This window comes from Mchenga conophoros, linkage group LG4 (genome assembly GCF_057382185.1).
Source record: "Mchenga conophoros isolate Kocher_MC1m ecotype Shallow Benthic linkage group LG4, M_conophoros_male_GT1.1, whole genome shotgun sequence".
Classification (NCBI taxonomy): domain Eukaryota; kingdom Metazoa; phylum Chordata; class Actinopteri; order Cichliformes; family Cichlidae; genus Mchenga; species Mchenga conophoros.
In genome coordinates this window covers 2,120,598-2,145,437 of record NC_140529.1, presented here as the reverse complement: position 1 = coordinate 2,145,437, position 24,840 = coordinate 2,120,598, and the positions used below count along the sequence as shown (strand labels likewise).

The window sequence follows — 24,840 nt, the reverse complement described above, 5'->3', positions numbered from 1 at the left end:
TACTAAGATTACCCAAATACACCACTAACTACACAGGAAACTGGCTAGCTCGCTGTACGATCCCTCCATCAAAGTCACAAGTACACACCCTAAACATCAAGTCAATATGATAAGAAGGGCAGCAAAATGTCACATATTTCTTTTTCATTTGTCTAATATACTGGGATATTTATAAGATCTATTTGTATTTATTAGACTCTTTTTACTATATTTTGTAATATTATTGAATTGAGTTTAGTTAGTTCCTGTTCTTGCTGTCTTGGATCAACTGTGACCACATAATTTTCTCCCCGACTGATGAAGTATTCTGATTCTGATTTTGAGCCTAATCTAACCTAATGACCAGAGCTCTAATGTACTGCATTAAGTGCACTACATTATATGCACTCTGATGTAGTACATGTAGTCTAGTTTAATATTGGAAGCTGTGAATCATTTTATGTGCATCAGAATGATTCTTACTTTTTGTTGTTGTTGTTTCTAAGAAGAAGAAGAAGAAAACCCAACTTCTGATATCATAAGGTTACGACTCAGCACTGAAGGTGACTCAAGGGGTTCATTTCAGTGACAGTATGTTAGCATAGTTAGTCTGGTGTAGTGAACTGTATTGTTTTTCTTCTAATTGTATTTGTATTTGAGCCATATTCAGTCAAATGATATCTATTGCAATATTTAATGATCTAATGTGGTTTAATTAGCTTTAAAGGTAATCTTTGGTTCACTTATGCAGTTTAGTAGTTCAGGTTATTAAGGGTGCTCTGGGTTACCTCTGTGTCTCTGTGGTTTGATCCAGGAGAAGGTGGAATCCTACCGAGCTGTAACAGAGCCCCCTCCAGCTTGTGGCTAATTGTGTGTGTGTGTGTGTGTGTGTGTGTGTGTGTGTGTGTGTGTGTGTGTGTGTGTGTGTGTGAATCAGGGAAATACAGTGTGGGGGGTACAGGACGATTGTGAGAGAGTTTAAAAAAAGGAAGGTCAAGGAAAATTGTGTGGCAGGTCATGTTGGCAAACGTTACGTTGGGAACAGGAATATAATAGGAAAATGAATGGATGAGGACAATCAGCAGACACAGTTGGCGGACAATAAGCAGCAGCAGAAGGGGGCAAAGTAAGAATCATCGGATGGATGAATAATAGACAAGACAGTGGAGATGGGAAAGAAGAGAGTATGAGGAAGAGAGAAAGAAACAAAGAATGAACAGTTAATGAACTTCAGTGTAACAAAGTAAGAAAAATAAACTATGCAGTGAATAGATAAGAGTGACAGTGAGAGAGAGAGCAGAACAATGAAGCAGGGTGATATGGTGAACACACTGAAACGTATTTGATCCATCTGCTCAGCAAGATAAAATATGAAAAATAGCACACTTACAAAAAATGATCTAAATATACATGACGTTCGATATGTTTCTTACTGTGAACAAAGCCCAGAAGGAAACGAGTATCCACACTAGTCTGGAGCCCTTTAGCTGGAGGACCATGTAAGCACACAAATCTCCACATTAGCTGTTTTTCAACCTGCCAGCTCCTCGGGCATAGATAGCCCAGTTATTCCAATGATGCATTCATACCTTGTGAATAAGCATTATGTGTGCTGTCTCTGCACATCTAGCAGTGGAAAGACGTCTGAAGGGACTATTTCCTACTATGGAATATATCCCAACATGATCCCAAATGACTCTGAGTCAACTCTGCTATCAGTCAGCAGGGAGGACATGGTGCACATAACATCTACCAGTGCCACCCACCACCACCAAATTGGTCAACCTGGGGGAAATAGCCCTTTTCTCTGAGAGTCTGTCACATTATATCTTGCTTGTGATCACTGTATATAAGTACAGACGGCATAATTACAATTTGGAAAACAAGTATTTGACAGTTTGATCAAAGTCGGACAGAAACCCTGACGTATGCTGCCAGCAGAGGTCCATGACAGGAAAACATATTTGCTAGTGTTATTTTAGTTTTCATGGGATTTGTTGACAGTATAAAAACATAAAGTAGCACCAGTATCTGCTGTGTAATACCTACCTGGAGAAAGAATTACAGTTGACATTATAATCCCTCAAAAAGAGTAGTGTTTCATAATGAAGCAGTTTAGCTGTGTGAAAAGAGATTGACACAAAGAGCTCTATCAGCTGCCATAAACAGTGTGAAGCATACACTGAAGGACAGTGTAGTACTACTAAGGGACTCTTCAGTCACCTCAGTGCAGAATATTAATACAATGATTTTTCAATTCATTGAATTCAGTTCAATGAATCAGTGATTACTTTTGTGGTTCAGCACAGTAAATCTAGTCACTCAATCTCAGGGCACCAGACACTAGCGCCGCAGCGACCTCTGCAGTACAGATGGAGGACATACAAATTTAGGGAACTTCCTCTACAATCACATACTTGGAAAGCAGAAAGGAGAGTCATGTGTTACATGTGCCACGGACAGCGTTTGTGATTATGAACAGTCTCAAGGCAGTGAGACTGCAAAACTAAGCTTGCATTAAAAAGGATGGATGGAATGGGAATGTGATCAATTGTGTGCTTTAGGATGATTTAACTCATTTTATTTTAAATGACAACACCATGGCTTTTTTATTATTGCTTATGTTGGAGTAATCTTCTCTCAGTGTTGTAGTTAACTCAGTGTACGTGTGTATATATGTATGTAAGTCTGAGATCAAACGTGATATTTTCACACACTATGCATATTGTTGCTTTAATCAATCAGGATCATGTACTGCTGTCACTCAAGTACCCCCCTCCCCTCTCTGCATCTTTTCCCCTCAGTATCCCCCTCCACCCCCTTACCTTTTCGAACGTTTCCGTCTGTTGTGCGCTGGAACTCCCCTGCGCTCAGCAGGAAGCACGCCCGGTCGTGCGGGTAGCGCTCACGGCTGGTGGTGGAGCCTAGCCCACCGGTAGCCGGGCTACGCTCATCTCCCAGGACCTGGTCGATGGTAGGGCAGTCCTCATTGGCCAGAGCCGCAGCGTTAGCTGCTGCATCACCGTTCTGCTTGGAGTCTGGTAAAAGAGGGAAGGAGAAGGCAGTTAAAAGATTATAGGAGTGACCATTATGGTAAATGGCCTGCATTTATATAGCGCTTTTCTAGTCCCTAAGGACCCCAAAGCACTTTACACATCCAGTCATCCACCCATTCACACACTGGTGATAGCAGCTACATTGTAGCCACAGCCACCCTGGGGCGCACTGACAGAGGCAAGGCTGCCGGACACTGGCGCCACCGGGCCCTCTGACCACCACCAGTAGGCAACGGGTGAAGTGTCTCGCCCAAGGACACAACGACCGAGACTGTCCAAGCCGGGGCTCGAACCGGCAACCTTCCGATTACAAGGCGAACTCCCAACTCTTGAGCCACGATTGTTATAGCTGTGTGCCAGGATGAATCAAAACATTTAATCTTTTAACATTTCTTATCTCTTCTATGGGGGTCACGTGCTGTGAATCAAGCTCTGTCTCCTTCTGCTTCAGCTGCTTAGTCCAGTATTTGAAATCTTGGTGTAGTTTAGCCCCTCCCTCTGCTGGAGGCTTCTTCCTGTTAAACGGGAGTTTTTTCTTCCCGCTGTTGCCAAAGTGCTTGCTCGTTGGTGGTCACCTGATGGTTTTTCCTATATTATTGTAGGGTCTTTACCTTACAGTATAAATTGCCTTGAGGCAACTATTGTTGTGATTTAGTGTATGAATACATTTTAAAAAACGAATTGAATTCAATTGTAGGTTGTGGTTGTTTTTTAAATCAGGCTTTCTGTTGAGAATTTTATAGAATTGTTATTTATTTATTTTTAACCTGTTCATTTTATTTTGTTACTTTGTACCTTTTTATTCTCTATTGTGACACTTCATGTTCTAATTTATTTCTCTTTTTTGTGTACAGCCCTTTGTGACTGTCTGTGAAAAGTGCTGAACAAATAAACGTTACTTACTTATAACACAAAATTAGAATATCTCAATGCCTGAAACAAAGATGTATGTATGTATATATAGGCATAGATGACGTGCTGAACGTGTCCTGTCTTACATCTTTCTTTTCTTTTTACTCATCTCCATGGTGTCACTAGAATGCCACAATGTAGCACACAAAACATGATCAATCAGCTTTAATTGCTTATTAACCAAATATGCACTATGGTGGTTAACACTGTTGTCCTGTTCTCCTCATGTCTGTGAGGGTTCTCTCCAGGTGCTCTGCCATGTAGTTACTGATCTTATGTTAATTGGTGTGTCTACAGCCCATAGGTGTGAATGACTCTCTCTGCATTAGGGTGCCAACAAACTGGCTATGTGTCTACACTCTGCCTCTCAACCTATAGAAGCTTTGAGCACTACATGACCTTGAGCTGGGTAAGTGGAAAAGGAAGGATGGATGACGACTGAAGTAGCTGGAAAACGGTTCTGGATTCTTCCAGCTTACTTTAACCACAGCACACAAGCAGAGACAGTATCACATGAAGTGAAATGCTTTTTATTATATTGAGCAACTGGTCATCTCATCAATCTCATCATTCTCTATTGTAATATCTTTCAAAACACCCTTTTCCCTTTTTGTTTTATAATTGATTTTTTTAAGAGTGTGACTTGTGTGTTATTCATATTTCCAAATGCATTTTTAAGTAGAATGAGTCAATACGCTGAGCTTGTTTGGTCTCCCACTACTATCAACAAATAAGCTCCAACACCTTTATGTGGTGAGGTGGCGTCTGAAGCTCTTCAACTCTGTGGCAACATGTTGTGACAGAGCATACAGACAGCCTCAGGACCTGTCTGTATGCTCTGTCACATCAATTTGTTAAAGATATTCTAACAGCCACAATAGATGTCATCGTCAGGTCAACAGTGCACTTTCACAAAATAACTGAGTAATGGACAGAAAAGAAATCAAAGTGAGGACATCACTGGTTTCCTTTGCAGTTGCACAACATCACAATCGTGGATGTGTTTGTAATGTTGCTATAGTTACACAATGCAATTTATGAGTTAAATTCAATTTCAATTAAATTTATTTATATAGCGCCAAATCACAACAGCAGTCGCCTCAAGGCGCTTCATATTGTACAGTAGATTGTACAATAATAAAAATCAGTGCCACCTGCAGATTACCAGTAGTAATGAGAATCAGTCTGTGAGAAACGGCCCAGATTCAAACTTGCCCTTCGAGACTTAAGAATTTCCTAATAGCTGAAACTTCCTAACTCTAACCTTTTTCACCAGGGTCAATATTATTATTATTAGTTTTATTGACAGCACACTGATGTGTAATGATGTGCGATAGGTTTGTCGTGCTCAAAATGCGCAAAAACTGAGAATTATCTTCCAATTTGCACAAATTAAAAAGGTTAGGGGATAACCCTAACCCTCATGTCGTACAGAACAAGCCCGACAGAAGTTGGAAGCTGGGAATTGTAATCTTGTAATCAGATGAGATGAAACTAGAGCTCATCTAAGTGCTGCTTATGTTTGGAGAAATAAGAGTGTGCAACACATCGACCCCACAGTGAAACATGGCGGTGGGAGTATTATGGAATATTATGCTCTGGGGACGGCTCAGTGATTGTGGAACTCTCGTTAAGGTGGAAGGAATCATGAAGAAAGGACAGAATTTTAAAGGAAAACCTCAAGCTGTAAAACTGTGCCTCGGTCATCACTTTGTCATACATCGCTCCTGATGAATAAGTACGGAAGACAAACGTGAATGTTACTGAACCGAAGACTAACGTCCCCCAGGACCATCGAATCTGAAGGAGCTTGGAAGATTTGCAAAGAAGAGTAATAACAACAGGCTGATTATTACTATCAATAATAATGCTGACCCTGGTAGTTTGTGTTTTTTGTCAAGTGATATTGTTCAATGTAAGCAGCTAAAATAAAACTATGTTTAAAAAACACCTTAAAAAAGCTTGCTCTGTTTAACAACACTTCATCTTTCATAGGGGGACAATAATTCCCTCTTTGTTTGGAAGAATCCATCATCTTTAAAGCAGCTTCACCTAAAGAAACTTTCCCCCTCACATCCCTTCAAACTCCATAAGAGACTTGGCTCACCTCTGTCCAGTTACTCACCTGCCCTGTTGATCTCAATGATCTCCTCCTGTGCTAATGGGCAGTCTCCAGTACCCATCATGCTGCCAGATCCCACCATGCCAGGCCCGAGCACATTTCCCATCAACCTGTGAGGAGATGCTGTCGCCATTGCCAGGGCATCTGGCTTGCAATAGTTTGGGCTGCCTGGCTGTGGCGCCCTGGGGATGTGCTTGTTCCTCTTCTTGGGGAGTTTCTGCTTAGCCATGGCCAGGGAGTAGTACATGCCAAAGTTATTGACGATGACAGGCACTGGCATGGCAATTGTCAGCACCCCAGCCAAGGCGCAGAGGGCACCCACGAGCATTCCTGACCATGTTTCAGGATACATATCCCCATATCCCAACGTGGTCATGGTCACCACAGCCCACCAGAAGCCGATGGGGATGTTCTTAAAGTTGGTGTGGGCTGCAGCTGTTGGATCATCTGGGTCAGCACCGATACGTTCAGCATAGTAGATCATGGTAGCAAAGATGAGGACACCTAGTGCCAGGAAGATTATGAGCAGCAGGAATTCATTAGTGCTGGCACGCAGAGTGTGGCCCAGCACACGTAAACCAACAAAGTGGCGGGTCAGCTTGAATATACGTAGGATACGGACAAAGCGCACAACACGCAGGAAGCTCAGAACGTCTTTGGCTGTTTTGGAGGATAGGCCACTCAGCGCCACCTCCAGGTAAAAGGGCACAATTGCCACAAAGTCTATTATGTTCAGGGCACTGCGGAAGAACTCTGCCTTGTCAGGACAGAAGATAACGCGTGCCATGACTTCAATGGTGAACCAGATGACGCAGACGCCCTCGACATATGTGAGCCAGCTGTCTGTGACCACCTCATACACAATCTGCAGAGAAGAAAAGAAGAAGAGAATTTTAGTTGATCTTATTATTTATTCATTACAACAGACACATGTCTGACTTCTGACAAGTGGTTGTTGACCCAAGAACAACATTTCTGTGTGACATCTCTTAGCAGATGCACCTGTGGTATAAATCCTGGATGGCTTCCTTCTCGGTATCGTATTCACACCATTTTCAGAAAATGGGACCTCTGAACTTTCAATAATCCTCCGTCGCCTTGTGCTCAAGTTATCCTATTGACTTCAGTAATAATACCCCACTGGCTTTTTACGGCTAAGGGTTAGAAAAAAAAGCAAAACCAAAACTGACGAGTGTGAGCACACATGCATATTGCCAACAATCTAAAAGTAATTTTAAAAAATTGGTAATTAGTGAAAATGAACACGCTAGCAAAATCCAAATGCAGGTGAAACACTCCAAATCACTGTTGGGGTTTCAGATTATATATCGCGGTCAGTATTGATGACATCTTTGTCATCGTTTCTTTTGTTTACATTTTGCCTGTATGGGCAGTAGGGCGCTCTTTTGTGACAGACTGATGAACACTGTCTTACATTGTGCTCAAAGTACTTTACACAATGTGCCACACTCACTCGTTCACCCAAAAGCTATTTTCTACACACTTCATGTCTAACATTTACACACAATCATACTTCAGTGAACACATCTTGCCCAAAGACACTTAGGCATGGAGACTGGACACTGGGGCAGCCAGGGATCGATTTTCCAATCGGTAGATCACTTGTTGTAACTCCTCAGCTACAGATATCTGCTTAAGGCAGTTGCTGCCACATGGTTATACAAATGTTAGCCAAATCACAAGCAGCATGTCTTCTTCATCTGTCCCTCCTGCAGATTGTTCTGGTAAACATTAAGCTAAAGACTGCAGCAAGCATTGCTGATTATCTTCCAAGGGCCAGAACATGTGACACTGGTGGTACCCTAAAACCGCTGGCTAAAAATAAACATAGATTCAGCAAAATGTTGCATCGTTGTGTATCTTGCCAAAATAATGTCAGATGCTGTAGCTTTCCCTGGCCCTCTCCCATTCAGACCAGGAATATATAGCTGCACGTTATTTTTAAATTGCTGGTGGCCTGAGTGGTGCCAAAGTGGGCTTTATAGATGATTGGGAAACTTTCTTGAAAAACCCCGTAGAGCTGAGAGCAGGAAGCAGAGTTTTAGTCTTACACGCCTCTCAGAAGCTTCTCTACTCTCATCAAACCAAAACAAGATAAACAAAACATCATAGCATAAAAATAAAGAAAGAACAACGTAGCATCATCAGCTGCAACAAAGGGTGAAATGATTAAATGTGGATTTTGAAACATTAGGTCTCTTTCTTAGTAAATGATTTAATAACAGATCAACATATTGATTTTTCTCTGCCTTGAAGCAGCAGCTGCAGAGTGGAAGCAGTTTTTTACACCAGCTTTTTAATCAAGCAAAGATCCAGACAGAGTTTTACTTCACCTGAGAACCCAAAGAGCTTCGTTTTTTCTTGTTACCTATCGTTCACCTGGTATTACTGACACTCACCGTCTGATTTCTTAGAGTTTTAATCTGATTTAGTGGCCAGTTCAGATGAAGCAGTTATAGTGCTTTTTGCTGAAAACAACAGTGTTTAATCCGTTATTTGACCCGTGGCTTTACAAAATGTAAATGAGCACACACATTACTTTAATCAAGCTCATATGTCACACACTGTAAAAGAATTGTAATTTCATAATTTAACACTGTTACAGAATTTTCCTGTTAATACATCAAAACTCAATAAAATTACAAAATAAATAGTCTGTAAACTAAAATGTCTTTTTGTAAAATAACATGAATAATAATCATTATTTCTATATTTTCCTACACAAAATGTATTTATTTTTACACACAAAACATATGTAAAAATGCAGCCGCAAATTTAACATAATTTTATTTAAAAGATAAAACTGTTTAATTCTAGGTTTATGCAGCAAATATAGCTCTAAAATTTGATGTGCAGAGTGTAAAATGATGCAAACAAATTAAAGTATAAATAAAAATTGTGGATTATGGGCAATTTTACAAGGGTACTGTGTGGAATAAGAAGGTGAAGACTTTTGTTAAACAGCCAGCACAAGAGAAAATTCAGCAGAGTAAAATGGACCATTTATAGCTTCGTCCGAAGGACAGCAAATGGACCTTAAAAAAGCATCTAGTGTTTACATTCAGGTAGGTACTGTGGAGACCGGGAAATTCTAACATTGTTGTAAAAACATCAATAATAACTTTGAGGCAGGAAAAACGAACAGTCACAGTCTGCAGCACAACTGGATACGCTGCATCTGCAAGGCCAGTATCGGCCAGTATACTCAAGCTAACTGGTAATAGCTTACTAATATAAAAAAAACTGTCTATATTCCACCTTGGCACTAAATCTTCATGACTAGTCTTCCAGGCATTATTAAAATTTTGAAACGTCCCTCTCTTGATATTAAGACAAGAATAGAGTTTCTAGCAAAGGTAAGGGCTGAGGTGATGCTAGCCGTTTTAGCTTTTCAGCTACCTGCACATAATAGTTAGCGTTCAGCACTCAATAGATTGATCCATTCAGGTGTCACCTGTTGTTCCTTCTATCAGCGGATTCATTTTAAAGCTGTTGGTGTCGTGGGGTAGTGGAAAGGGGAGACTTGAAACTAACAGGTTCCAAGTCTCACTTAAAAACTTGCAGCATGTTGAAATGTCTTGTTTACTGTCAGCATCAGTTTCTATTTTCTGTGTTACAATGTAAGACTTTAAAGGGATAGATATGAAAAGTACTGCAGTTAATGTAGTCTGGATGATAGACCCAGTGTTCCCTTCATGTGGACCTTCGGTGTTTATTATTATCCTTACTTTTTGCTAGTCTTCTGTGTCTTGCATTTAATTTTGCTTCCTTTGTTCTATTTCAGGTCATTCTTTAACATCCTCTCATGTGCTCCCTGTTCTTCACAAAGTTTGGATTTTGCTGTTTAATTTTTCCCTCTGTGGATCTTCTGCATCCGAACTAAAGGTTTGTTTTCAGCTTCACCTGCTGGTGTCTAAGTGCTGCATGTTCATGCCTCTCATTCCACACTTCATGACAAATCACAAATGTATATACTGTTACACAATAAAATGCAGTCAATACCTCTGTTCCTCATCTTTTATTATTAAGATGTAATATTATTACATATATAGTACGACTGCACATATACAGTTGATATAATCACAAATGAACAGTAGATTTCTGTGTGTTTGATAGCAGGTACTAGTGTGATGACTAGAGGCTGAATCCATTCAGGGCATTTTCCTCATATGGTGTGGGTCCAGTCTCTGGATCTCCTTAAAGGGATGGATCCCACAAATTAGTACTGAGCAACATGCCAGTGTGTAACTTCATGCATTTTCAGATACTGCTATAATAGTATAAATATCTGCTTCAGCTTTTTAAGGGGTTTCAGGACCATCGGGAGCCATTTTGGGCTTTATTGAGAGGAGACCACTGCTCACACTTCTTAGTAGTAAACGGTGATGAAGAGGAGCAATGGCACTAACATGTTAGAGCGAGAGAGAGGGGAAGCTGTCCTTTAAATAGAATCCAACAGTGTGTGTGTTAGTCATATGATGTGAAGAGAGGGAGCCATGTTATGAGCTGACTGCTTGAACTAGTTCAGACTTCATTCAGTGATTAGATCATTATCACACTGGCACATACGCAGGTGTTACATGTGGTTAAAATCATCTCAATGCATTAAGTTTACACATTTCAGATAAATATAGTCTATTACTGTTATTTTCTGTAGCCCACATAATTGAACATTTCAGTTACATAAAACATGTAAAGCTTGATGTTATGTACTGTACAGCCTGTATAATAAATAAGTATGTAGCCCATCAAATCCAGAGGACAGCATTGTTTCAGCAGAAAAACTGAAAACTTTGAGCATTCATCAAAACTCAAAGTTCTTATTGGACAACGAGAAGAAGGCGTGAACATTACCCATATATGCTCTCTGGACTGGACTGAAACGCCTGGTGGCAAGATCTCTCAAACTGTGGTACGCAGGAAGTCTCCTACATATATTTAATTCTTAACCACAAGATCACTGAAATTGAGTTTGAACTATGTTTTTGTTCTTCTTGATAAAGAAGGACAAAAACTTAAATCAGCCATGAGATTACAAGCTTACCAGGTGTAAGGTAAAAGGGTTGACAAACTAAGCTGGGATGGTAAGCAGAAGCTACCAGCACCAGTGACGGTGACGACTTAGCAGTCATACCTGATGCCAGCAAACGGCACACAACGGTGAGTTACATCAGGTTTGGATTCTTCTGGAAGGGGACAGAGGATGATGTGCATTGATGAAGATTCTTAGAATATTCTTTTCTTTTCTTGGGTTGAATTATTATTCTTAGTAATAAATGCATGAAACCATCACGTCCTACGACCGAGCACACAGTGCTGAAAGGCAAACCAGCAAAGTCAGCCATATAGATATATGCTACACCCAATGCCAAAGCACAATGAGCTTCATATTGTGTCTTTCTCCACACAGCTAAAGCTGGTACGCCACACGTCACTGGGAAACAGCTGTGTCTGCCACCAGCCAGAGTTAACAGACATCATGTACTGCAGGCTGCCTAACAGATTAACTTGATGCCTCTTTGCAACAACTTACTGTTGCTGCAAACAGCAGTCAGACCAAATGAACTTAAGAACATACCGACTGAGAACATTAAGCGCATTTGTTATTTTCCTATTCAGCTCAATAAGACTACAGATATTGCAAAAATGGATATGAAGATCAAAGCGCAGCTCAGAGGACCTTTTGGTCCATACAGAAGTAAGATGGCTTTCAAGGGGATGATCCGTTCAAGTCTTTTTAAATAGGACAGAGATGTGCAGATGTTCTTACAGGGCAAAAACTTCCCTTTATTCGATGTTTTTGAAGACTTTCTGTGACTCGGCCAGCTAACATACCAGTCGGACATTTTTTCTCATTTAAAAGAACCGAACTTGGGGCTACAGGGAGTGTCCCTCACTGCTTTTGATGTGCAGAACAACAACAAACACGCCTTTTATTCCAAATAAAGATGCTGATGCTTCAAAGATGGCGCCGGTGTACGTGGCTGCTCGTCTGTCGCTGTCAGTTTTGTTTGTTTTTATATTGCTCCTGTCGTGTGTCACTCAAGAAATCGGGTCATTACTGGTGTACGATCGCCAATCGCTTCGGAACCTCCGAAGTTCTGGACAAAATACAGCTCCATTTTCTAACGGAGGTCAGAATTCATGGTGTCCGCTGCTGTCACATATCCCAACTTGCCCATGCCGTGCAGTCATGCTACCTCCCCGGCGAAGACGTCGGGGTAGGCGCAGTGGTCGGCTGGTTAAACTCAAGATCTCTTTAGCACACCATCCCACTACCGTCAAAGGAATACAGAGATTATTTCCTGGAGTTTTTGTGCACCGACGTTTCCTGGACCCCGTGGGTTCCTGCCTCATCCCCGTGGTCTGCCAGGATGATGTGCCGCTCCTCCGTGACCCCTGTCCCCCTCGGCTCAACGTGCGCCGGGCGAACGTCCGCAATCTGAGGCCGCCGTGTCGGACTCCCTGTGCCGCTGGGCTTTTACCTCATCCCCGGCTCCTGTCAGGATTGGGCTGGTAAATGCCAGATCGCTGGTGAACAAATCTTTTATTCTGAATGAGTTATTCACCTCCTGGAAACTAGACTTCATGTGTGTCACGGAGACTTGGCTTAACACTGGTGAGTCCAGTATTTTATCCGAACTTTTACCAGCGGATTGTTCCTATTTTAACACACCAAGGACATCAGGGAGAGGAGGAGGTACGGCGGTTGTTTTTAAAAAGGATTTTAAATGTAAACAGTGTGTTTTACAGCCCTCGTCTTCCAGCTTTGAGCTCATGTGTTTTGAAGTCAGTCGCTCTAACTCTGTGCTCTTTGCTGTTATTTATCGTCCCCCTAAATACAATAAGAATTTCATTAATGACTTTTCAGAATTTCTAGCTGGGATTCTGCCCAACTATGATCATGTTCTTATTGTGGGAGATTTTAATATCCATGTCCGCTGTCCTGATAAACCTCTGGTGAAGGAGTTTTTAAGCCTCATTGACTCTTTTAATCTGGTCCAGTCCGTACCTGGTCCCACACATGAACATGGACACACACTAGACCTGGTCTTGTCACACAGTCTACCTGTGTCTAATGTGGAAGTGACTGACACTGCTTTCCATATGGCTGTATTATTTGATGTTGTGTTTTCACACACTACAGCTCAAACCGGTGCTCCTGTTCACCGCTGTCGGATTATTAACCCTTCCACTGCTGCCCAGTTCTCCTCTGCTTTTAACCAGCTGTCTATCCCTGCCGATCGTACTCCCTTGGACACAGAGGACCTCAGCTCCTGGTTTCAATCTTCTTGCCTAACCATTCTGGACTCTGTGGCACCATTAATAACCAGGCAGCCCAAGGCTAAAACGGACCCTTGGTTTAATGACGCCACTCGGGCTGTGAGGAGGGAGTGTCGTAGAGCTGAACGCAGATGGAAGAGGGACAAACTGCAGGTGTCTCTGCAAATCCTAAAGGACTGCTGGCGCCTCTATCAGGATACGGTCAAAGAGGCTAAAAGAAAATACTTCTCTAAGATCATTTCCTCCAACAGTCACAATCCACGTGTGTTATTTAAATCTATTGACTTAGTCTTAAATGCTCCACAAAGTGACTGTTTGGAGGCCTCTCATAAACTAATGATTTTATGTGTTTTTCATTGAGAAGGTTGCAGCCACGCGGGCTCTCATGAGTCCGACCCCTCTGTCTCGATCCCTTGCTCTGCTGTTTTTAACCAGTTTGAGCCTGTGACTCTTTCTTATTTAGAGGATGTGGTTGGCCACCTGAGGCCCTCTGGTTCCCCAAATGATCCTGTCCCACCACAATTTTTTAAGGAGATTTTTCCTAGCATAGGCCAGGCTGTTCTTAGTGTTATAAACAGCAGTTTAATATCTGGTGTAGTCCCTGCTCATTTTAAGCATGCGGTAGTACAACCCTTGCTTAAGAAACCTGCCCTGGACCACACTGTGTTGGCTAACTACAGACCTATCTCCAAGTTGTCTTTTATGTCTAAAATCTTAGAGAAAATTGTACATTGCCAATTGATGGATTTTTTAAATGAGAATGGTGTCCTGGAGGTCTTCCAATCAGGTTTTAAAAACTTGCATAGCACGGAGTCAGCACTCTTAAAGGTTTTTAATGATATCCTCCTTTCCTGTGACTCTGGCAATCATGATGTTCTTGACCTAACAGCTGCCTTTGACACTGTAGACCACAACATTTTACTGTCTCGCTTGCACCATCTTGCAGACATTCGTGGTACTGCTTTGAAATGGTTTAGGTCTTATCTTTGTGACAGAACTTTTAGTGTTAACTTTTTAGGGTATGAGTCTTCCTCTGCCACTTTTCAGTCTGGGGTCCCGCAGGGCTCAATTTTAGGGCCTCTGCTTTTTTCATTATATTTACAGCCCCTGGGAACCATCCTCAGAAGGCATGGAATATCCTTCCACTGCTATGCTGACGACTGTCAGATCTATCTGCCTCTGAAGCAGAACGATACCTTCTCTATTAAGCCACTTTTAGCATCTCTAGAAGACATTAAATCTTGGATGTCCCTAAACTTTCTAAGATGCAATTCCAGCAAAACTGAGGTCATTCTGTTTGGTCCTAGCGGACCTTGTGAACCCTCCGCTATTGATTTGGGACCCCTGGCAGAGTATTTTAAATCTGTTGTTACAAACCTGGGTTTTAAGATGGACAGTGATTTTAAATTAGACAGTCAAATTAGGGCTACTGTCAAGTCCAGTTTTTATCATCTAAGGCGCTTGGCAAAGATAAGACCTATTTTATCCAGGCCGCATCTTGAAACAGTAATCCATGCTTTTATTTCATGTCGTTTAGATTTCTGTAATGCACTATATTGTGGAGTTAGTCAGCATCTTCTCTCTCGTCTGCAGCTAGTCCAAAATTCTGCTGCACGACTTTTAACCAGAACTCGTAAAAGAGAGCACATAACTCCCGTCCTGGCTTCACTCCATTGGCTGCCTGTATATCTTAGAGTTCATTTTAAAATTCTCATGTTTGTGTTTAAATGTTTAAATGGTCTTGCCCCAACTTACCTCTCTGAGCTTCTGCATCCTTACTCACCCCCCAGGTCTCTCAGGTCAGCTGACAAGCTGCTCCTGGAGGTACCCAGGTCCAAGAGGAAGCTCAGAGGGGGCGGGGCTTTCTCTATTGTTGCTCCTAATCTGTGGAACAATCTTTCCCAGCACATTAGAGAGGCCCCTTCACTTTTAAAACACGTCTTAAAACCCATTTTTACTCTTTGGCTTATGACACAGTCTGACCCTGATTTTATTGTTTTAATCTAATGTGCTGATTTTATTGTTTTAAATGTGTTTTTTTTTTATATATATATATATTTTTTTTTTTACTTATCTTATATTATTATTACTATTTTTCTCATTTTTTTTAACATGCTCAATGTATCATGTTTGGCATGTCAAGTGTACAGCACTTTGTGTTCAGCTGGTGGCTGATCTGAAAGCGCTATATAAATAAATTGCTTGCTTGCTTGCTAAAGGTCAAGACAGGCGATGTTTCAGGTTTCCCCAGTTTGGAGCTTCCTGTCTGACAACAACCTGATCCTCACTGTCAGAGACAGCATCATTGTGCACCTTGTCTCTCTCAGACAGTTCAGTGAATATTTCCCAGTGACAGCAGAAGTGAGAAACCCATTCAGCCTCGAAGCATGCCCAAAGAGCAGGAGGGTTTAAGAGAACTATCTTGTGATGAGACACTGAAGTTTGCTTTCAGAAATCAGACGTTTTTGACATTTTTGACTCTTAGACAAGGCCATGCACTTCCATTGGTGACCACATATTCATGCAAGAAAGGTTTCTCTTCATATGCTAGAATACAGAAGCAGGTTGTGTGAGGCTGAAGCTGACCTTCCTTGATCCAAACATCACAGAGCAGTGTTACAGAGCCATTCACACACGAGGAGTGTAGGCTATGTTGCCAATGACTAAATGCTAATGTTTTGCATGGCATGGAGCTGTTATTATTAATATTCCCACCTGCTGCGTGTGTGAATGCAGTATCAGAGCTGTTAGCCCCCTTTGCTGCGAGTGTTTCAATGCAGTTACTATTGTCACTTGTCACACCCTGACTATGTGAGTGTTTCAATGCCATGCAGTTAATACTGTTTGAGTCAAATACAGCTGTGGCTGCTGATGGCAGTCAGTAATAGCATTTATATAAGACATAACATTGTCCCAACTATGTATGTAGTGAAGTTTTAGGCCGATGCTACTGTATTTTAATATCTGTCACATGACTGGTACTTAAAGAGACATATATTTCCCAAGGCGGTACCTACTGTGGTTAGGCAAAGCGTGTCACTAAAACTTTACCGTACCTCTTCACGTGTCACGTTGCCGACGGTGACATTCTCTGTTTTGTTGTAGATGGTGTTGAAGACTTCATGGGTCTCCAGGCAGAATGTGGAGATGGAGAGCAGGATGAAGAAGAGCGAGGCAAAAGCCACATACTGTAGAGAAACAGTGACAGTAGAAAGAGAACAAGAAAGGTGTTACAGTTTACTCTGTTTCTCAAACAAAACATCAGGACATTATCACCAACTCACTTTAGTGCACTTCTACCACAGGAGGGGGTGCCAACAACACACTGAAGCCAGTGTGGAGTAATCCTGTCGATTCAGTGCAAAGGTCCTGAGTGGTTCAACATATTTGAGAACACAGTAAGGAAGAAACAAAGGATGCAGAAAGTGCCCCTTCATTAAAGTCGTGTCCAAATTCATGGGCTGCATCCTCCTGAGGACCCGGCCTTCGCGGTCTACGTGGGCCGGGTCCTCAGAAGGTCGGGTAGACCCAAAGTAAACCCCTGTGAAATTGGACGGTCTAGCCTTCAGATTAGCGTCACCGCTGTCTTGGTGGAGTTTAATAAACTCGGCCGTCTGCTCCTTGCTATCTAAAATATAACAGGACACTGGAGTAAACGCTCGACCGTCTCACACTTCTGTTTAATCAGTTTTCTGTTTGACGTTTATTCAGCTGTCTGAAAACCACCTGGAGGATTAATAAAGTTTTATTTTATCTAATCTAATCTAATAACTTTAATCTCAGCCAAACCGATTTACTCACGAACAAATAAAACACTGAAAAAAGCCCAACAATAACATTTTTAGGTTGACTAAGTGACTTATATATCACGTTTAACCTGAGTAGCAAAAGACCGCGGTGATCTGAAAATGATGTGCCGGGAGTGGTGCCGTTCTCGGCGGCTCTAGTGACCCTCGACCTCCCGGCTCGCTATCGAGCTGGTGGGTAGCAGATGTCTCCGAAAACGTCGGAGCACTTTTGCAAGTATGCGATATCTTGATAAACCGAGCAGATATTTGAAGTTTACACGGCTACTTTCTCGCCTGAAAATATGTTAAAAGTTGCTGGAAACTGGAGTTTGGTTGGGCCGCGCTATGAATTCTGGGATGTGGTAGGCCACGATGGACATACCTGGCCCATCCTTCAAATTCGGGGAAAAGGAGGACGCATTTTTCGGCTGCATTCGGAGGAGTCTACGAATTTGCACAGCCTTCGGCGCGTCGCTGTGACGTAATCTGTCTACAAATGCTCCTCAGGAGGATGCAGCCCATGAATTTGGACACCCCTTAAGAATAGATTCTTGATTCATTCCGCTGAGATCATTTCTGATGAGGCTTCAGTTAGTTAGTCAGGTCCTGTGTCACAGCTTCATTTCTTTTCTTGATGAAGGACATGACACACTGTTCATGTGCTGTACATCATTTTTAAAACCTGCCTCCTCAGTCCTCAGTTTTTCAGTGTTTGCAAATTTCTGAAAGACACACTGCATACCATTCCTGTAAAGGATCCATGGTAAGCATTGTGGCTGTACTCAGCTTGCTGCATTTGGTGGTGATCAATTGCCAGCTTATACACTGTGCACAGAGCATAGTCACAAATACTCCTTACAGCCCTCAATTGGATATTTGGTTTTAAAACACACACACACACACGCACACACACACACACACACACACACACACACACACACGCACACACACACACACACACACACACACACATTTATGTATATATGTCACAGTGTGAATGAGTGGGAAAAGTAATAAGCTCAATGATGGTACTGAGCCATTGTAACATTTTTGTTACATTTTAGTCGTTTTAGAATCAAAGCACATGAAAACCACGTCTACATGTGTTCACATGTCAAACAGCAGCTCTCTGTAGGTCAATGATGAAAGTAAGTAATGTCATGCAGTTGTGCTTTTTCAAACACACACATGTATGTCATTTGTTTGTGTGTGCTCACAACGAATCACTACGTATGTGAGCATTTTCATCTGCTTGCTTTTTCTCAAGTCTGTGCCTCTGCCTTTCAGGTCAGTGATGAAGATGGACAGATGAAGTTTACTTCTAATCCGCAGGGAGCAAATCAAGTCCCACAGCTTATTATCCCGGACTAATTTAACACTGCTATCTACAGCTGCCCTGGATATATACACACACACACACACAGACACACACACATAGAAGAGCGCTTCCATCCCTTCAGAGGAAATCACACTGACTTGCATTCATTTTCTCCCTTAACCATTTTCTCAGCTCTAAAACTTACGCTAACCATAAACCACCTTCAAAAGGATTCACACTTTCCAGTGTTCAGTAACATGGATGCTGGATCAGCCTGTGTCAGTCACCCTGTATTGTCATTGTCAACAAAACCATTTTACTTGGAGAGCAGACTCACTCAGCCACCAACGTACAGGAAGAAAGCACATTATAAGATCATTTAAGTCCTGCTGCCAGTAGAACTTAAGCTATAAATTAATTTGCCTGTCCACGTGTGTACACATCAAGCTTGGTCATCCATGTCTTTATAGACGTTGCCTTGCACACTGGTGCACCGTCATGTTGGAACAGAAAGGGGTCATCCCCAAACTGTTCAACTGAGCGTGAAATTGTCCAAGATGTCTTGGTAACCTGAAGGATTAAGTTTCACTGGAACAAAGAGACTGAGCCCAACTCCTGAAAAAGATACCCTACACCATTATTCCACCTCCACTAAGTACAGTTTTTCTGCAGCCACCAAACTCATCCATCGAATTGCCGTCTCCACTGTTTCAGAGTCCAGTTTCAATGGGCTTTACACCAGTGCTTTACTCTTGCATTGCACTTGGTGATGTGAGGTTTGGATGCACTTGCCATGAAAAAACAATTGCATCAAGCTTGTAATGCACTGTGTTTGAGCTAATCTGCACACCACATGAAGTTGAATGGTGGGGGAGACTGTAGCGTTTTATTATAGGGACACGTCCTGTGTGAAGGTTCTGTTTTCTTGTTTAGTAAACTTCCTGCCTTTATGACCCTTTTGTGAGCAGGAAGTCACACAAACACACCCGCATTTACACACACACACACACACACACACACACACACACACACACACACACACACGCACACACTTACGTGCACATGCATGCACATACACACACACGAGCATACATACACATGCACACTCAATGCCTTAGGGTTTATGACGCACCATAGGGGGGGTTACAATGGGTGTTTGTGTAAACTCTGTGTCACAGAAATGAAAGGCTACTGTGGGGTGATGGTTCTTCGAAGTGGTCTGACACCGAGGGCAGAAGGGCTGCTCTGAGGTCCTTCCCTTGCTAGCAAGTAAAATCAATCGATTGCTGTTCGTCTTGCTTCGTTAAGGGTAATAAGTCTCTAAACCAGCGGGGCCTGTGGAAGCGCAGACTCAGCACAGGTCTTTACTGATTGCTTCTGCAGAAAGTTGGTGGCCTCTGACCTCTATAGCTCAGCATACACTGATCTCACTCTGTGCCCCTCTGTGGCCTACCACTTTATGGCTCCCATACCCAACCACGTCCTCTTTGATATAATATCACTGTGAAATCCTGGGAAATTTCACGACTGTTTGCACAGGAGGCATCCTATCACTCAGGCTGGTGAGTGAGCTCCTTCGAGCGACCCAAATGGAAAAAGGAAATGATTTGGCTGGGCCACTTACACCAAAGTGTAATCGAGCCTGGTTACACCTACAGTATACTCAAGTCCTTTCACTGAAGGAAAACATGCTGCATCATGAAACGAATAATTGACCTGCTTAAGACCCACAGCTTTCCAACAGTCTTGAAGGAGTTCCCAGAGATGCTGAGCACTTTTTGGTCCTTTTGCCTTCACTCTGCGGTCCATCTCATCCCAAACCATCTCCACTGGCTTTAGGTCAGGTGACTGTGGAGGCCAGGCTGTCTGGTCAGCACTCCATCACTCTCTTTGGTCAAATAGCCCTTGCACAGACTGGAGGTGTGTTTGGGGTCATTGTTGAAAACTAAATGATGGGATGGCATGTCGCTGCATGTCCCCCACACCATCACACCTCCTCTTCCTCCATGCTTCACAATGGGAACCATCCATGGACCATATGTTCACCTTTTCTGCAACACACAAAGACACGGCGAGTGGAACCAAAGATCTCAAACGTGAACTCATCAGACCAAAGCACAGATTTCCTCTGGTCCAATGTCCATTCCTTGTGTTTCTTGGTCTAAACAAATCTCTTCTGCTTGTTGCTCTTCCTTAGTCGTGGCTTCTTAGCAGCTATTTGAGATAAAGGTCTGATTCACACAGTCTCCTCTGAACTGTTGACTTGTGATTTCTGAGGCTGGTGACTCGGATGAATGTATCCTCAGCAGCAGAGGGGACTCCTGGTCTTCCTTTCCTGGGGCGTCCTCATGTGAGACAGTTTCATCGTAGTGCTTGATGGTTTTTGTGACTGCACTTGGACACGTTTAGTTCAGACACATCAGAAGTTTTATCAATTTTCCAACTGACTGACCTTCAGTTCTTAAAGTAATGATGGGCTGTCGTTTCTCTTTACTTAGCTGATTGGTTCTTGCTATAATATGAATTCTAACAGTTGTCAAACAGGGCTGTCAGCTGTGTACCAGCCTGACTTCTGCACAGCTGATGCTCCCAACACCATTAAGAACGCAAGAAATTCCACCAATGAACCCTGACAGGCTCACCTGTGAGGTGAAACCATCTCAGGTGACTACATCATGAAGCTCACTTGTCATTCAGTCTAACTTGGCAGGCTGTCTTTGGGAAAGGACATTTTTGAGAGAGAAATTCTTGCAGCTACAGTGAAAGTGAACACTAATCCTGAAATTGTAACTCTGTGATGGCCAAATGAAACCAGTCATTGTGGTTAAACCTGGGACTGCATTTTACAGACTTTCCAAACTGATAGCCGATGATTGCCATAACTGCAGCAGTGATGCAGCAAGAGGGATGTCCTCCCCTACACTGCACAAAAGACACAAACAGTGTCCCCTGTAAGGTGACTTCAGTACAAATAGCCTGGCTGAAGATTTGCATACTGTTTGCTCCCCAGCAGGAGGAGAATACAGCAGTCTGTTGGCTGAGATCCCTCTGCATGCACACACACACACACATTTGAAGTTTTTCCGACGTGTGTGGCGAGGCCGTGTGGATATGTGTGCTCATGTATGCGACAAAACGAATAGAAGGACATCATAGTAGAGGGTTAGGTGAGAGGCAGGATGCATGTGCTTTGATATCAGTGCTGCAGTGTACTGCTTCTCAGCATACTACAGAAGGTAGAATGTCTGAGCACACCTCCCTCTCTCAAATCCCTTTCTTACTCTCTTGTCAGTTTTCCCATTCGTGCTCATTTATGTTTTTGTTTTCTGAAGCCCTCAATCTGTTTCCCTGCTGTTGACAAATGATGACATGCAGGGAGTGACAAAAAGGAGTTTTAAGTCTGGTAGGGGTCATTTTTTATGACCACCGTTTAGGATTTTCTCAAGTTTAATTTTTATTCTTCAAACTTGATCCTGTAATTTGAGCACAAAGCTGAACGCAATGCTTTAAATAAGCGAATGTCTGTAATGCATTTATCTTTATACCTTTGACTCGACACAGGAACAACCAGCTAGCCTGGATCTCTGGTTCACTCTGCAGTTAAATTGTGATTTATGATGCGTTTCATCTGGACAGAAACTACAGGAACAATATCACATTTATATTTTAGAGAAATGTTTCATCTCTGTTCAAAACCTGAGATCTTGTTAATGAGTACTGGGCGGATCGATAAACCGTAGTCAACCAAGAAACGAGAAACGTAGCTTGTGTTTTTGTAAAAGATGACTGTTACTGCCAACCAATCATTAAGCAGGTTTGTACTAGACTAGTAAGTTTGTAGGTTTTTTCCCTTATTGTCCACGTCTGGGCTCTGACTCCACTCGCACCTTGTAGTTCTTCTATTTCATGATTTCCTTCCAGCGATGCCCAAAAATGTAAATTCTGTCTGAAAGGGTAAACCTAAAAGTGAACTTAACTTTAATCCACACCAGGCTGCACTTCACCTGTTGGTGTTTTTAAAAGGTTAAGTTGGTCGTATTGAATTTGCAGTACATATTAAACACTGTTCCTCAGTGCACGGCGTCACACAGGTTCCTGAATGAAGGACCCTCTACTTTGTCTCCCTCCCTTCAGATTTCACCCTCTCGCCTTTCCTCCCCTGTCGGAGACAAACAGCACATCTTACAACAACTGCAGCCAACCAGCTGATCTTTGCGCAAACCTCTCAAATCACTCCTGATACTAATTGCTCTCCAGTCAGCAGCAGACGCATATGTAAGCAAAGCTACACTGCACTGACTCAGTGAGAAGGGGGCGATGATGCCGGGAACACCATCAATCAGATTCTTTTAGAGGGGAAACAAAGCAGACTTGACATATTTCCATTATAAAGCAATGGATTAAATCCCCTCAGAAGATAGATTCCCAAGAAAAGATCCATTCAGTTGGGATGTGCACAGGTGGTGTACACTCATGTAAAAACTACCACCAGAGTACAATAACCGACAAAGCGTTTCCTGGCATATTAATTGGTTGGTAACAAATCATCATTTGTCAGTTGTCTTTGACTGACTACGCAGTGTCATCTGCAAGATCACAGGTTTAAAATATACATTTGATTATGTTCCTGTAATTTCTGTCCTTGTCCAGACGAAACATAGAGAGCAGGATAGGTAGTTCAAATCTATTGCAGAGCCTAGAGCTGCATACTGTGCTATAATGACATGCTCCAATGATTATCCAAGGTACAGTGAAACAGGAAAGCAGTAGGAGGAAGGGTAGTTACAATGTCATGTGGCTCCGCCGCCCATCTGTACACTGGCTGCAGTACTAAAACAGCATAGAGTCATATCACAAACCAGCTAAATGTGTGATGGTTTCCACTCTGAACTGGTCAGTTACATAATCCAAAACAGGACTTGTCTGAGTAGATTTTACCAAGAAGATTCGTTAGTAATCAAACAATCTCAGTCGAGTTAAAAGTTAAGCCAAAAACAAAGTAAAAAACGATAAGATTGAAACGTCGGTATGCTTGTTCTCCTTCCTCTGTCCCCTGCTGCTCTGCTGAAGTGTTACTGCTACAAGCTGCAGACTGCTGCAGTGCCTCACTCAATGCAGAAGCAACTCCGATATACTAAGTAGAAATGACGGAGGTCTGCCAAATAGTGCCCCAGGCTGCCAAATCACAGAGCGGGACAAAATGACTGCAGGCAGAAAGTGAACACAGCACACACATGAAGGATAGAACAGACCAGTGGTCTATATTCCTGTATGAATTATTCACCAACATAACATCTTGTCTTGTTTCTATTACGCAATGCCAAAAATGTTATTCAGGTTTCATTACACTGGAAAGCTTTGATGAGGAGTTTCTCTATGCAGTTGGGACAAAGTGTCACCTTTGAGTGAATTTCAGCTGAAATGAGGTTAAATGGCACATCGTCACCTTTTATAGTTCATGTGACCATAAACACTTTTATATATCCAGCAAACACAAAGTATTATCAGTATTTGGAATTTTGAAGTCTAAATAAAAGCCCAGTGAGAAAAAAAGTAGTTGAGTTGCTGGGTCCTTTGTCACAGTGAAACCTGCAACCAGACTTCCTTTGAGGATAGACCCAGGCGGTCTAGAATCGCCCAGCGTTCCTCTAAGGAAAGAGATCCTTCAGCAGACAGATCTGACCTCTGTCTTGATGGAGCATTCACAGCCTGACATGTTACCTCAACATTCACCTCTCTGCATTTGTTCAGGAGTTGGCTGAGATAATACAAATGGGAGTAATAGAAGAGTCACTTGCATGTGGTGTAGCCCCATAGTTCTTGTGGTGAAGAAAGATGGATCTATGCGGCTCTGTGTTGACTACCGCAGAGTGAGTGAGTGGTCGCAGGGCCTACCCCATGCTCGTGGAACAGATTGCCACCGCTCGTTTTCACAGCACTCATCAGTTTTGGACTCATGGACCAAGTGCTGCATCCACACACTACATACAGTGGGGCAAAAAAGTATTTAGTCAGCCACCGATTGTGCAAGTTCCCCCACTTAAAATGATGACAGAGGTCAGTAATTTGCACCAGAGGTACACTTCAACTGTGAGAGACAGAATGTGAAAAAAAATCCATGAATCCACATGGTAGGATTTGTAAAGAATTTATTCGTAAATCAGGGTGGAAAATAAGTATTTGGTCACCTCAAACAAGGAAAATCTCTGGCTCTCACAGACCTGTAACGTCTTCTGTAAGAAGCTTTTCTGTCCCCCACTCGTTACCTGTATGAATGGCACCTGTTTGAACTCATCATCTGTATAAAAGACACCTGTCCACAGCCTCAAACAGTCAGACTCCAAACTCCGCCATGGCCAA

The 24,840-nt window shown here is 42.4% G+C and overlaps 1 protein-coding gene across 3 annotated transcripts in view; it reads right to left on the bottom strand.

Annotated features, from left to right (window-relative positions):
- The window catches only part of LOC146575257 (voltage-gated potassium channel KCNC1-like), a 90,991-nt gene that overhangs the window by 46,851 nt on the left and 19,300 nt on the right, over positions 1 to 24,840 (bottom strand). For 2 of the 3 annotated variants that reach the window (XM_085269912.1, XM_085269910.1), the window contains exons 2-4: positions 16,431 to 16,562; positions 6,073 to 6,934; positions 2,805 to 3,017 (exon numbers count right to left, since the gene is read on the bottom strand). In XM_085269912.1, the coding sequence (XP_085126038.1) occupies positions 2,805 to 3,017; positions 6,073 to 6,934; positions 16,431 to 16,562 (1,207 nt within the window). Of the gene's footprint in view, positions 1 to 1,705; positions 2,099 to 2,804; positions 3,018 to 6,072; positions 6,935 to 16,430; positions 16,563 to 24,840 lie in introns of those variants that run through there. The other variant, XM_085269911.1, reaches the window with a different exon arrangement.